Source organism: Ursus americanus, chromosome 16 (assembly GCF_024610735.1).
Source record: "Ursus americanus isolate L20-20 chromosome 16, mUrsAme1.1.p, whole genome shotgun sequence".
In the NCBI taxonomy this organism is placed as follows: Eukaryota; Metazoa; Chordata; class Mammalia; order Carnivora; family Ursidae; genus Ursus; species Ursus americanus.
In genome coordinates this window covers 50,761,120-50,774,346 of record NC_142142.1, presented here as the reverse complement: position 1 = coordinate 50,774,346, position 13,227 = coordinate 50,761,120, and the positions used below count along the sequence as shown (strand labels likewise).

General features: G+C 52.1%; 2 protein-coding genes across 4 annotated transcripts in view; both read right to left on the bottom strand.

Annotated features, from left to right (window-relative positions):
• The window catches only part of LOC148108810 (uncharacterized), a 29,657-nt gene extending 24,951 nt beyond the window's left edge, over window positions 1-4,706 (bottom strand). Inside the window, exons 1-4 of one of the 3 annotated variants that reach the window (XM_087868414.1) lie at window positions 4,520-4,706; window positions 4,276-4,370; window positions 3,437-3,530; window positions 2,284-2,760 (exon numbers count right to left, since the gene is read on the bottom strand). In XM_087868414.1, the coding sequence (XP_087724540.1) occupies window positions 2,714-2,760; window positions 3,437-3,530; window positions 4,276-4,370; window positions 4,520-4,622 (339 nt within the window). In that variant the 5' untranslated portion in view covers window positions 4,623-4,706 and the 3' untranslated portion in view covers window positions 2,284-2,713. Of the gene's footprint in view, window positions 1-2,283; window positions 2,761-3,436; window positions 3,531-4,275; window positions 4,371-4,519 lie in introns of those variants that run through there. The other 2 variants (XM_087868412.1, XM_087868413.1) reach the window with 2 other exon arrangements.
• A 738-nt stretch (window positions 4,707-5,444) lies between these two features.
• The window catches only part of DSCAML1 (DS cell adhesion molecule like 1), a 337,921-nt gene continuing 330,138 nt past the window's right edge, over window positions 5,445-13,227 (bottom strand). Inside the window, exons 27-33 of the mRNA XM_045797864.2 lie at window positions 12,292-12,447; window positions 10,243-10,273; window positions 9,996-10,114; window positions 9,589-9,741; window positions 8,785-8,979; window positions 7,998-8,309; window positions 5,445-6,486 (exon numbers count right to left, since the gene is read on the bottom strand). Coding sequence (XP_045653820.2) covers window positions 6,011-6,486; window positions 7,998-8,309; window positions 8,785-8,979; window positions 9,589-9,741; window positions 9,996-10,114; window positions 10,243-10,273; window positions 12,292-12,447 — 1,442 coding nt within the window. The 3' untranslated portion in view covers window positions 5,445-6,010. The remainder of the gene's footprint in view (window positions 6,487-7,997; window positions 8,310-8,784; window positions 8,980-9,588; window positions 9,742-9,995; window positions 10,115-10,242; window positions 10,274-12,291; window positions 12,448-13,227) is intronic.

Here is a 13,227-nt window from a genome sequence, read left to right as displayed (position 1 = left end):
ACCCAAAACCCCAAATAGTCCAATTAAAAATGGGCAGAAGACATACACAGATACTTCTCCAAAGAAGACATATAGATGGCCCTCAGACACATGAAAATATGCTCAACACCCCTTATCACCACCTTATCATGTCACAGCTGTTTAATCCTGAGCGAAATAAGTCAGAGAAAGACAAATGCCGTATGATTTCACTCATCTGTGGAATGTAAGAAACAAAACAAACAAACAAACAAAAAGAGACAAACCAAAAACAGACTCTTAACTCTAGAGAACTGGTGGCTGCCAGAGGGGAGGTGGGTGGGGGGATGAGGGAACTGGGTAAAGGGGATTAAGCGTGCACTTATGGTGATGAGCACTGAGTAATGTACAGAATTCTTGAATGACTATATTATACACTTGAAACTAATATAATACCGTATATTATATAGAAACAAAAAACAAAAGAAATAAAAGACATCCAAGTTGTTAAAGAAAAAAAAAAACCTGTCACTTCGGCAGATGTTATTATACATAGAAAACCTTAAAGACTCCACTAAAAAACTGTTAGAACTCAAAGAATTTGATAAAATACAAAAATATACAGAAATCTTTTGTTTCTATACACTAATATTAGAAAGAGAAATTAAGAAACTATTCCATTTACAACTGCATCAGAGAGAATAAAATACCCAGAAATAAATGTAATCAAGGAGGTGAAAGACTTGTACACTGAGAACTGTAACACTGATGAAAGAAATTGAAGAGGACACAAATAAATGGAAAGATGTATCATTGCTCATGAATTGGAAGAATATTGTTAAAATGTCCCTATCACCCAAAGCAATGTAAAAATTCAGTGCAACCCCATTCAGAATTCCAATGGCATTTTCACAGAAATAGAAAAATCCTAACATTGGAATTGAACTACAAACGATTTGGAACGGTCAAAGCAATCTTGAGAAATAAGAACAAAGCTGGAGGCATCATGCTCCCTGATTCCAAACTATATCATAAAGCTGTAGTAATCCAAACAGTGTGGTACTGGCATAAAAACAGATACGTCGATCAATGGAACAGAATAGAGAACCCAGAAATAAACCCACACATGTATGGTCAATTAATTTATAACAAAGGAGGCACACATAGAAAACAGGGACAAGAGAGTCTCTTCAATAAATGGTGTTGGGAAAACTGGACAGCTACACGCAAAATAATGAAACTTACACCCTGCACTACCCCATGATCCAGCAATTCCACTTCTAAGTATTAATTCATGGAAAATGAATAAATTAATTTGGAAAGATTTATGCAGCTCTATGTTCATTGCAGCATTTATAAAAGCCAAGATAATGGAAACAAGTGTCCGCTGATGGATGAATGGCTAAAGAAGATGTGGTACAATGCACAATGGAATCCTATGGGAAAACAACGCAATACTATTCAGCCATACAACAGAACAAAATCTGGCAGTCTGACAACGTGGATAGACCCTGACGGCACTGCGTGCTCAGCGAAATAAGTCAAAGACAAATACTGTAGGACTTCACTTCTATGTGGAATCTAAACAAACAAAACCCCACGCTCATACAGAGAACTGACTGGTGGTTGCCAGAGGTGGGGTCTGGGTAGGTGACATGGGTGAAGGGGATCAAAAGGAAAAACACTTCCAGTTATAAAATAGTTAAGTTATGGGGACGCCATGTGCGTGTTGACTATCGTTCATACTACTGAGTTGCATAGTTGAAAGTTGCTAAAAGAGTAAATCTTAGAAGTTCTCATTACAAGAAAAAAATTTGTAACTATGTGTGGTGACAGATGTTAACTAGACTTATTGTGATCATTTTGCAACATATACAAATATCAGATCTTTATGTTGTACACCTGAAACCAGTATAATGTTATATGTTAATTACACCTCAATAAAAATATATTTTCTTCCTAAAAACATTAAACAAAATTTTTAAAAATCTTATTTATGAGATAGAGAGAATGAGCAAAGGGAGAGGGAGAAGCAGGCTCCCTGATCAGCAGGGAGCCCGACGCGGGGCTTGATTCGAGGACCCTGAGATCATGACCTGAGCAGAAGGCAGATGCTTAACTGACTGAGCCACCCAGGCACCACGTAAAATTATCATTTGATCCAGAAATTCCACTCCTAGTTATATATCCAAAGAATGGAAAGCAGGGATTCTAACAGGAACTTATATGCTGATGTTCAAACAGTAGTATTCATGATGGCCAAAAGAAACTAAGTGTCCAATAATGTAATAAAAGTGTGGTCTGTACATATAATGGAATATTATTCAGCCTTAAAAAGATTCAAACTCTCAGACATGCTACAGCATGGAGTATACTTGCAAACATACTGAGTGAAAGAAGCCCACAGAAAGGACAAGTGTCGTAGGATTCCGCTGGTAGGAAATAGCCGGGGTAGTGTGCTTCACAGGGACACAGAGTAGCATGGTGGTTGCCAGGGGCTGGGGAGGAAGGGGACATGGGCCATGAGTGTTTAATGAGTATGGTTTTTGCTCCGGGAGGTGACAACATTCTGGAACTGGGTTGTGGTGGTGGTTGCACAAACGAAGTGAATGTACTCAATGCCACGGAACTGTCAGCTTAAAAATGGTTAAAATGGTAGATTTTATTGTGTACCTTTTACTGCAATTTAAAAAAAAATGCTCAGAGTGCAGGGCCACCAACTGTGATTCAGTCGGGACTGAATAAGCTCTTCAGGTCAGTCTGATGCAGGAGTAAGTTGGAGACCCACTCGTCTCGCTCTGGCTGTTGGTGGAAGGACAGAGCAGGGGAGTGGGCTCTCTGAAGGCTTCTAGAACCCTGTGTGCACGTGCATCCTCTGGGGACTCTGCCGAACTGCAGATTCTGATCCAGTGGGTCTGGGGCGAAGCCTACGAATTGGCATTTCTAACCAGTTCCTGGGGGACGCGGATGCTGGGGACCGTGCTTTGAGGATCAGTGCTCTAGAGACAACAGTGGCCTCCTCTGCGGTGGACAAGGAGAGGTCTGGAAGGGGCAGGCAAGTGTGTAGGAAGATCGCTCCAGGCGCAGACTTTAGTGGGGACTGCGCGGGGAGCGAGCGGGCGGGGGTTTGGCTGACTTGGGAAATGGCTTTCGGGTGTGGTTCAGACAGGCGGGCTTGGGGTTTAGCTGAAGGACACACGGAGTCAGAGACCAGCACACGACACCGTGCGGATTCTCCGCACGCCTGTTTGAATTTCTGGACCGTGTGTTTTATAGGTAGGTGTCCAGCTCAGCGGACCGCAAGTTAAACTGGCTCGTTCACCTTTGATTCTCTGTTGCCTCCCCGAAACCATCTCATCCTGCCTGGTCCACCGCACCCCCAGAGCGGAGTCCCCCCTCCTTCCCTCCCTCTCACCGCCTCTCAGCAGAATGAGGTACCCAGGCTCCCCGGCGCACCCAGCCCAGCATGTTGGCTCACCTCCCTGCGTCAGTCCCTCCTGGTTCCACACTGACCGCCGTCTGGGCAGTACGTCCAGCTGCTCCCTCTGGTCCTGGCACACAGCTCGTCTGTCCTAGGGACAGAACTGAAACTCAGCCTCTGAGCGGCAGAACACGGGGCAGTGTGGCCCTGTGGTTAAGGAATCAGACACCCTTGGGCTTGGATGGGAGTTCACCTCTTCCTCTGACCTTGGGTGAGTTCCTTAATTCCCCGGAGCTCCAGCTTCCCCACCCCGGGCGGTGGAGCCTGTGACGCCTGCCTCCCAAAGCCTCAGTGAGGTCACCCAGGCCACCAGGAGGAGAGCGTCTGGCTCGATACCGGGCACATCGTGTGGGGTAGAGCTCTGTAACGGACTGTCATGATAGGGGTTCCCTTCTGCAACCTCAGGCAGGTGGCTCCATTCTACTCCAGCCCCTGGGGATCTGTTCATCCCCTCATGCTGGTCCGAGCTGGGTCTGATTCAGGTTTCCTCAGTGTCCAGCGCAGGTGCGGGGGGCATAGAGTGGGGGCTCTCAGCCAAGTTGTAGGAAGAGCTCCCGGGCTGGATCACTGTCCTTGGAGTTTGGGAGGTGACCTGCAGATGGCGCACGCAGCCCTGGGAGGAGTCCTGTCCTCCCACAGATGGAACGTAGCGGGCCGTCACCAGGTGTCTGGAATTCAGGCCCTTCTCACTATCCTCCTTCGTTCCCACGGGTAGCCGGCTCTCCCAGCTGGGTTCTTGGCGCCGGGGCTGAGATGGAGTTTCCCCTTGGGCCTAGGAGTCGCCAAGGAGCACAAGGCCTCTGCCCCCTCCCCTCTCGGGGTGCCTACCGCCTTACCTTGTCCTGGAGACACTCCCTGGGCAGAGTTCCTCTGTATCCTGCATTCCCTGGGCGCTCAGTGAGCGTGTGAGGAAGCTTTTTGGAAAGTGCTCCTATTAAAGGTTGTGCCTCTCAGGTGGGGTCTCGGTGTGGCCCAGAGGGACGGGGACAGCCCACCTGCATCCTGCACAGACCCTACCCCCCCTCCCTCTCCAGCGCTCCCTCCTCTCAGCTTTGGGAGGACAGCAGGTCCCAGACTCACCTTCCTTCCAGGTTCCCGACCCACAACTCGGCCTTGACTTGGGGCACTGAACCCCCTTTGTGCTTCTTAGCCATACGTTCTTTTCAGCCAGGGGTTCGGCCATGGTGGAGGGAGGGAGACCGAGACCTGGGGTCTTTCCCTCTCCTCTCCCTACTGTAACCTTCAACTTCACGTCACGTCACGTCACGTCCCGTCCGTGGAGGCCCGGCCCACTCACCCTCCCGTGCCTTTTATCAGATACGGCCCCTCCACACACCTGCCCGTGTGCACGTTTCCTTCCACCTGGCGGCCTGATTGCCAGCTCCTCTAAAACCAGGCAAGTGCCTGGAGTGTCTGCTGGCCGGACTCTCCTTGCTGGGCTCCATTTCCCTCCTCCATGAGCCCCTTTCACGTCTCCAACCTCTGATGACCTCACTCCTTCTCTTTGGCCTTGCCTCACCCTAATGGCCTAGAACTTCAGGATCTGGCCTGACCCCCAGGGTATATAGACTCTCTTCCTCCCCCTCCCATAACAGAAGTGCACACTTGTGGTTTGCCTGGCTTTGCTTCCCTGGCCACACTGGGTTCTCCTGAAGGAGAGAAGCCAGCAGACACCTGTCCTCCCCCGCCCCCAGACCAGGCTCCCCAGAGCTCTCTGCAAGGTTGCCTCATTTCATAGGTAAAGAAACTGACCCAGAGGAGTTCAGAAGCGTGGTCAAATTCACACAGCTGACCCCCTCTAGGGGCGGGCACAGATCTGAGAACAGAACAGGTGCTCAAGGATGCACGTTGGCTAATTGAAAGCCTTTAAAAAAGTTTAACCTGCTGAGCTAAAGCCCGAACTTCTCGAAGTCTCTCCACGAGAGATAGACGGGCCGGTATAGGGGCCTTTCCTTCCTCCCCCCCTCCCCACTGGCCCTCGCCAGATGGGAAAAAAGCTACCACGTAGAAACATAACCTTTATTGCACACGGCGCTGGGTTTTTTTTCATAGAAAAAGGTATTAACACATAAGCATCTGCAAATCGAAGCAACTCCTGGTTTTCTTGGAACAGTAAAATCGCATGCGGTGTCTCTGAGTTGGGAGTTTGGTCGTTGTCAAAACCACCTAGATTGAAGGGAGGGTGAGTGAGTAGGAGGGAAAAATTGCTGAGTCTTTGTGCCTCTGTCTCAAAATAAGGTGAGAGAAATATATAGATATATAGCTTGTCGATGTGCTCCTATCCCCCTATATACGTATATATATCTCTCCACGCTTACTTTGTGGGGTCGGGGTGGGGGTTTTTGTACTGTCAAATTCTTTGTGCCCTGGCTTCATGGAGAAGAAAATAGTTTCATTTGTACAAAAGAGTTCTATGTACAAGCGTTCATGACTTGGGGGGTTTTGTTTCCGTTGTTGGTTGGTTTTTGTCTGTCGGTTTAATATAAATAATGCAGGAAAACAGCCAAGTTGGTGTGTGAGGGCCGGAGGTGCAGACAGGTCCGAGCGTAGGGCTGCTTTCTCGTTGTCCCCCTACACCAGGGTATAGGATTTGGAGTAGGCCCCTGCCCCCTGCTTCTGAGACCTCCCTACCCCTGATGTGCTCATCTCGAGAAGCGAGTCCCTGGAGCCCCCCATTTTGGTGTGTGGGCCCCCGGCCCGCGGAGGCTCGGTGCTGGGGGCCGGAGGGGCAGCACTGGGGGCAGCCGGGGGCTCGGCAGGGGTGGGGCCGGGAGCTGGCGGGGCCGGGCCGGCTGGGGGTGCCGGCATGGCCAGAGTCCTCTGAGGTAAAGTGGCTGTGGAGGCGGCAGCAGGGGCCCCTGGGTGCGGGAGGCCCAAGGGCTTGCTGGCAGGGTCCAAGGTCAGGTGGCGAGCCTGGGTGTGGTAGGTTCGAGCCAGGTTCCGGATGGAAGCCTCTCGGGGTGGGACCACGGGACAGGGCTCACGGCCATCTGCCTTTCGGAAGAAGGCCTCCGACTTGGCATACAGGGGCAGGTTACAGTAGTCACCTGGAATCACAGAAGCAGGAAACGTTGGCGGCAGAGGCCTCTGGGCACCTGCCGGGTCACCCCACCCCCTCCTCCGCAGGCTTTTCCCCGACCCGACCTAGGAGTCCCTCCACAAGCTAGGCAATGAGGAGGCCATAAGGGATCAGTTACTTGACCTCTCTGAGCCTGTGTCCTTATCCGCAGGATTACTGGGAGTGGGGAACGAGATAACCTGGGGAAAGCGCCTGACCCAGGGCCTGAAGTACAGTACTTGCCCACTAAACTGCTACTTCTTGCTGAACCGCAGTAGAGGCTGCTCAGCCTCAGCGCTGGAGAGCTCAGTTCTGAAGACAATGACTTCCTAAAGCTCTGGCTGTTAGAAAAGTCTCCTTTGCCCCGAGGAGGGAGTCACTCCCCACTGGGAGCCTGATTGGGCCTTCTGAGGACCCACACAGCAAGCACCCCTGCCACCCCCACCAGCTTTCCCACGGCAGCCTGCCACATGTCTGAAGTCAGCTGAGATTCCCCATCCCTCTCCTGTTTCCCAGGCGGAACGTTCCAGATTTCTTAAACCGCCTCCATAACGACAGGCTTCCGGGACCGTCCAGCCCTGCTCCCTCTGCTCTGTGAGTACCCTCACCTGTAAATGTGCCTCTAACCTGCTGACTGCGCCAGGACCTTTCTGTACATGATCTCATTCGGTCCCCGCAGCCCCCTGGATAGGTTAATACCGGCCCACAGTTGGCAGGTGAGAAAACTGAGCTTCAGAGAGATTAAATAATTTGCCCTAATTCACCCAGCCAGAAGGGGCGGGGGCGTCATTCAGGGCGGCTGATCTCCCAGGTCCTTGTACTTTGTTACCCTGGGCTCTTCTCTAGATGACCCTGAGTGCCCTGATGGGCACGGCCACTAAGCGAGGCCAGTAGCGGGCAGACCAGACCCTGCATGGCCAGACATGGCATGGTGTGGTCCCAGGGTCTGCTGATGGACCCCCGTCCCCATGCCCTCCCGTGACCCTGCAGCTGCCCCACCAACCCTGATGGGCACACGCTCTGGCCAGGCTCCTGGCACCAGACTGCTCCCGGTCGGACGAGGTCACTGCTCACCATGAGGTTTGGCCCCCACGGATCAATTTCGATTGGCCTGGAGACCAGTGGCCACTGGGCAGCTGAGCCCCGAAAGGTGCTCTCTCCATACTGACATAGCTTCAGAGTAAAGGGAATGACCACGACGTCCCGAGAACCTGCTACGCGCCAGGCACGTACAGCCTTTCTAGTGTCCGCAACGACAGCGCGGAGGATACGCCGTCATGTGCAGTTTACCACTGAGAAAATGGAGGTCAGAGGGGCTGACTGACTTCCCAAGGCCATGGATGTCTTAAGAGGCTGAGCCAGGGTGCAGACCCTGATCCGGATTCTCCCGAGTACTTGCTCTGCACTGCCCACACTGCCAAGGAGCAGGGCCGGGCTGAGGACGCCGGGGGTGGGGGTGGGGTGGGGGGGTGCAGCGGGGGAGGCGGGCCGAGCACTCACTCTTGCTGGCCCGGTGCGGGATGGGCACAGCCACGTTCTTGCCTCGGTCAGCATCCTGGGGCTTGGGCGGGGAGGCGGTGAAGCGGCAGATGCCGGGCTCCGAGGGCGTGCTCATGGAGGTCATGCTGTCGGCGTTCTCGTTGGTGCCTGTGGTCATCTGGTCGGAGGAGCTGTCCGAGATGAAGCACTCGGTGATCTCGAACTTGGCGTGCTGCAGCTGCTCCTCCAGCTTGGCGTGCTCATAGGCCCGGGCCAGCTCCTCGTAGGTGGACGAGGCGCTCTCCGTGGACACCATGCTGTTCCGTCCTTTGTCTGGAGGGACGGAGGGCCCAGAGTTAAGAAGAAACAAGGGGGGTCGTGGGGAGAAGGGAGCCTCATTCACAAATGAGACCAGACGGAGCCGTTGCCCTACCCTTGAGCCTGGCAGTCATCTCAGAAGACCCCACTCTCCCCCTAGGAAGGCGGCTTTGGGTGCGGAAGTGGGGTCTTAAAAACAAGCACCCGCCCCCTGGAACCCTCAGAGATTTCTCCAACAAACATCATGTGTACCATTTTCTCTGACATCTTTTGGGAGAGGAGAATGAAATCCTTGACGAAGGAGAGCTCAGCAAGGTCAAGCGTGTTTGTGCCGGCCACAGAGTAAGCCAGTGGCCAGCTGGGAGTGACACTGACTTGTGCCTTGGACCCCGCGAGCTGGTAGGTGGAAGTTGGGAAAGGGGAAGGGGGAGCTGGATGGTGGGGGAACTGGAGGAGAGAGAGCAGGACGCGGGCCGGGCCCTGGGCTCACCTGTGTCCTGGGAGAGGCTGGCACTGTAGCTGTCACTCTCCGTGACGGTGACACCATGCTGGGACCCCACGGTGCGCCAGTCCGAGGTGAGGGTGCGGGCGGGTGTGGAGGCCTGGCACTTGGTGAGAGTCCACTGGCTCGAGTACCGGTTCCGGGTGCTGTGGGCTGACTTCACATTCTTCCTGGATACGGGATCTGCACAGAGGAAGCAAGCGCTAGCACCGCCTCCCCTGAGGGCACTCAGCCTCGGGCAGCTGGCACGTTCCAGAAGGGCAGTGCGGAGCAAGGGAGGAGGCACAGGCAGCCACAGAAGCTCCCTGGGGGATCCTGACCACATAGCTGGCCCCGCGGGAAAAGAGCAACAGTGGTGAGGTGTGGGGGCTTTGGGGGCAGGGCGTCCTGGTCCTCCCCACCCACCCCTTCTTTCCCTTCTGCTTGGGGAGGAATGTCACCCCCTCTCCTGCTGCCTCCTGTCCGTTCACTCCCTACAGCCCCTAATGTCTTCTATCCTTATACCCAGAGTCCCAGTGTTAGAGGCAGAAGGCGCCTGGAGAGCGAGGACTCCCAACCCTCTCAAAACGTCTAGATAGGGACACGGAAGCCCGGAGAGGTAAAGTTAGCAATATACTCAAGGTCACAGCTAGGAAGTCTTCAGTCAAGGTCTGGAGACTCTAACTCCAGTGCTCTTTCCGTTCTTCCATGCTGCGCTGAGCCCCGCCCCCTGTCTCTTTCCACCTGCGCCTCACGCTGCACCCAGGTCACCCTTTTTGGGAGCAGGTGTGTCTCCCTGGGGATGAGGCATACTGGTGCCTGGCCGGATATCAGACATGTCGATGAGGGGTCCCGTGCTCTGGATGAGGGCCGGGTGGTGCAAGGAGACACCAGTGCAGAAACTCTGTGGGTTGACTGCTTGGCTGAACTCAGCGTCCGTCACGGGGATGGTGGCTTTGTCATCTCCTGGGGGAAGAAGGACAATGAGTACGAGTCCTTCTCTTTGGACTTTCCAAATTTCTTTTTGTCTTTATCCAATGTGGAGACGCAGAAAGGACAGAGTAATTCTTTCTGTGAGACAGAGGAGGAAACCCAGCCGTCAAGAGAAGCTTCAGTGAGTTCTGAGGGTGCTGAGTGGTGAATGGGGCCGCTGCTAGAACCCTGGGCACTGCTGTGGGGGCTGGTGGCTGCCCTTGGTGGGCTGTGGCCCTGTCACTCACCCAGCTGCTTGATGCCCTCCTTGTCCTCGATGAGCAGCTGGACCCTGGGGATGTCAATGTGTAGCCTCGGGCCCTGGGGAGGCCCCTTCACAGGGGTGTCAAAACTTCGGTTGTTCTTGCTGTGGGGAGAAGGGCTGGAGGTGGGTGACTCAGCAGCCATAAGGGGCTGGGGGGGGAGGGTTTGCAGGGCAGTGAGGTCTTAGAAGCCTGTCCTCTGTAGGGGAGGGAACAGCAATGTGACACCTACCTTATCAACATTTCTGCCAGACTCTTTGCATCTGCAAAACAGTACAGAGAAGGACGGGATGAGGATGGAGTCTGAGCGGGATGAGAACTAGAAGAGGCTGGGGAGCAAGGTGGGAGAATTCCCTACATTGGGACCATGGCTGGTCTCCCGGGAAGAAGAGGGAGAAATGATAGGACCTCTAAAATAGTCTAACATAGGATAAGGTCTGACTGCTCCTGACGTAAGATTTGGCTCAGGTCTGTTTTCCTTTACTCAGATTTTTTATCTAATAGGGAGGTCCTTCCCAGAGGAGAGGGTATATAAAGTGCTCCATCTGTTTCCTGAATTGACTCTAATTAAACAAGACATCATAGCAGGCTGGGAATGGGTACCAGTGGAGGGTCTATCCTCAGTTATCTGCTGGGAAGAGAAAAGAGTGGAGGATGAAGTAGAGGTGGTCAATGGGCATCCCCAGATGACTATCAACCAAGAGGTTTTATTTCTTCCTCTTGGGTACCTGTCCCCAAAAAGTCCATGGATAAATTTGGGGGTCCCTGCCTTGTCACCAGAGAGCATAGGATCAGGATCTCAGGTTAGGAATTGACAAAGAGAGAGAGAGAGAGAGAGAGAGAGAGAAACAAAGGACCTGTTTAACCCTATTAGACCTCCAATGAGAATGAGAATCATGAGAATGATCTGTCAGAATGAATCTAGCTGCATGTATATATCCAACCATGAACTCACTCACCCATCCAGCCATCCATCATTGATCCATTCATCTGTCAATCTATTCATTTTTCCACCCACCCATCCAGTCATTCATCCTCATCCATCCATTCAACTATCCATCCATCCATCCATCCATCCAATATTGATTCATCTATTCAACCATTCATCCAACCGTCTGTCCATATGTCCATAAAACCATACAACCATCTGTTCATCTTATTATCCATCCATCCATCCATCCATCCATCCAAGTATCCATTCAACTATCCACCCATCTACCCATTCACACAATCATCTATTATCCATCCATTCAAATATGTATGCATCCATCCACCTACCCATTGATCCAACCATTAATCCATTCAACCATCAACCCATCCAACTATCTAATCATCCATCCATCACTTCTCCATCTTTCTATCCAGCCAACCACCTATCCATTCAACCACCCAACCATCAAACCTTTCATTTAACTATCCATCCAACTATCCTTCCCTCTATACATCTTTCCATCCAACCATCCAATTAATCATCCAACCATCCGTCCAATCATCCATCCATCCACCTAACTCCTAAACACGCTAGCAAGTGTTAGTAATTCCCTATTCTGTGCTACTACTGTGCCCTGGATTCTCACATTAAACCGTGAATTCTATGAGGACTAGACTATATTCCATAAGACTATGGACTGTTCCTTCTTCATTCATGTTTATATCTCCAATGTCTGGCTGTATCTACATACAGCAGATATTAAGTAAATGTTTTCCAAATGAGTGAATGAACATCTGTTAAGCAACTACTAGGTACCAGACACTGTACCAGTCCCTCGGAAAATCAAGGTAAAGCAGACCCGTTCATGCCCGTCTATGGTATCGCAGAATGGGAGAGGGATATTCAAAATATTTAACATCTGACATGTCATGGAAGCCATACAGTCAAAACTGAGCAAGGTCCTAGGGATCACTTGCAGGTCTATGCTTTAGTGGCCAGTTTCTAGAAGAATCTCAGGGATCCTGTGAGAGACAAGGAGCCTCCAGGGTGGAAGAGAGCAACACCTATTTATCAACTAACATGGAAATGTATAACTATTTTAACCAGTATGGCTTTACCAGAGTGTACCTCTAAAATTCAGCCCTGGTTAGGTCAGGCACAAAATCTTGGGGGCACAGAGGAGGAAGCAGTGAGAGCTAAAGTTTCAGAAGGTTGGAGTAGCAGCTCTCCCTTCAATGGGACACAGGCACTTTCTCTTGTCCAGATGGTGCCCATCAGCCAATGAAAGGTGGCCCACGAGGTCGAGGGTCAGCACTCCCTCCCCGGGAAGCCCATAGGAAGCTCGGCTACCTCGGAGACGCTTCAGTCGCTTCTCCTTCCTCTTCTTGCGAACGATGAAGAGCAGTGCTACCCCCAGAGTGGCCAGGATGACCGGGCAGCCGATGGTGAACAGCTTCTTCACGTCATCCCCCTCACCTTGCGCAGACTTGATGGGGGGGATGGTACCTGATGGGGTGAAGGAGGGAGTCAGATGTCCCTTATGAGTAGGGTCTGGGCAGAGTCCCCTGGGTGAGGGAGCCTTTGAGCCTCTCTTGCTGCCCTTGCTTTCATTCTGACCTCCACTTCCTGGCACAGAGCCCCAACCCTCTCCCTCTATTCCCCCAGATTCTGGTCACATCAGGACAGCCATGAACAGTCATGCAGTTTTTACACGGCATTATGATACTGATGACTTCGTGAGCCTATTTTAGAATTATCCCGAGGTCTCTCAGAGACTGTCTCCTGCCTGTTGGAGTTCCGTGTTCATTTCTAGAGGGCGGACTGATGAGCTTCGGTTCTGCCATCCAGCTCGTGAAGTGGGGTAGGGGTGGTGAGAATCATAGAGAGAAGCAGAGCAGTGGGATCCCGAGGTCTTGTCCCCAGATGGGGACCAGGCCACTCAATGCCCTGCATTTTCTCCCCGCTCCCCTGCCTATGGGTGAGATCTGCTAACCTTGGGTGCCTGCACGGAGGCAGTAAGTTCTGCTGACACAGCCCTCTGCAAAGCCTGATCTGTGCCTGTTTCAAAGCCTTGCAGAACAGCCGTCTCCTCCATGAAACCCTTGTTGGAGCCCATCCCCTTCTGATACCACTTTTATTCTGTTTCCTTAACACACAGGTAGACTGACTTTACCTTGTGACAACTGGTCTCTATGAATTCAGCCCTCAATGTGCCTTCAGCGCGTGTGCACATGTGCATGCATGTGCGAGTGTGCACACGCATGTGCGTGTATGTGTGTGCACACA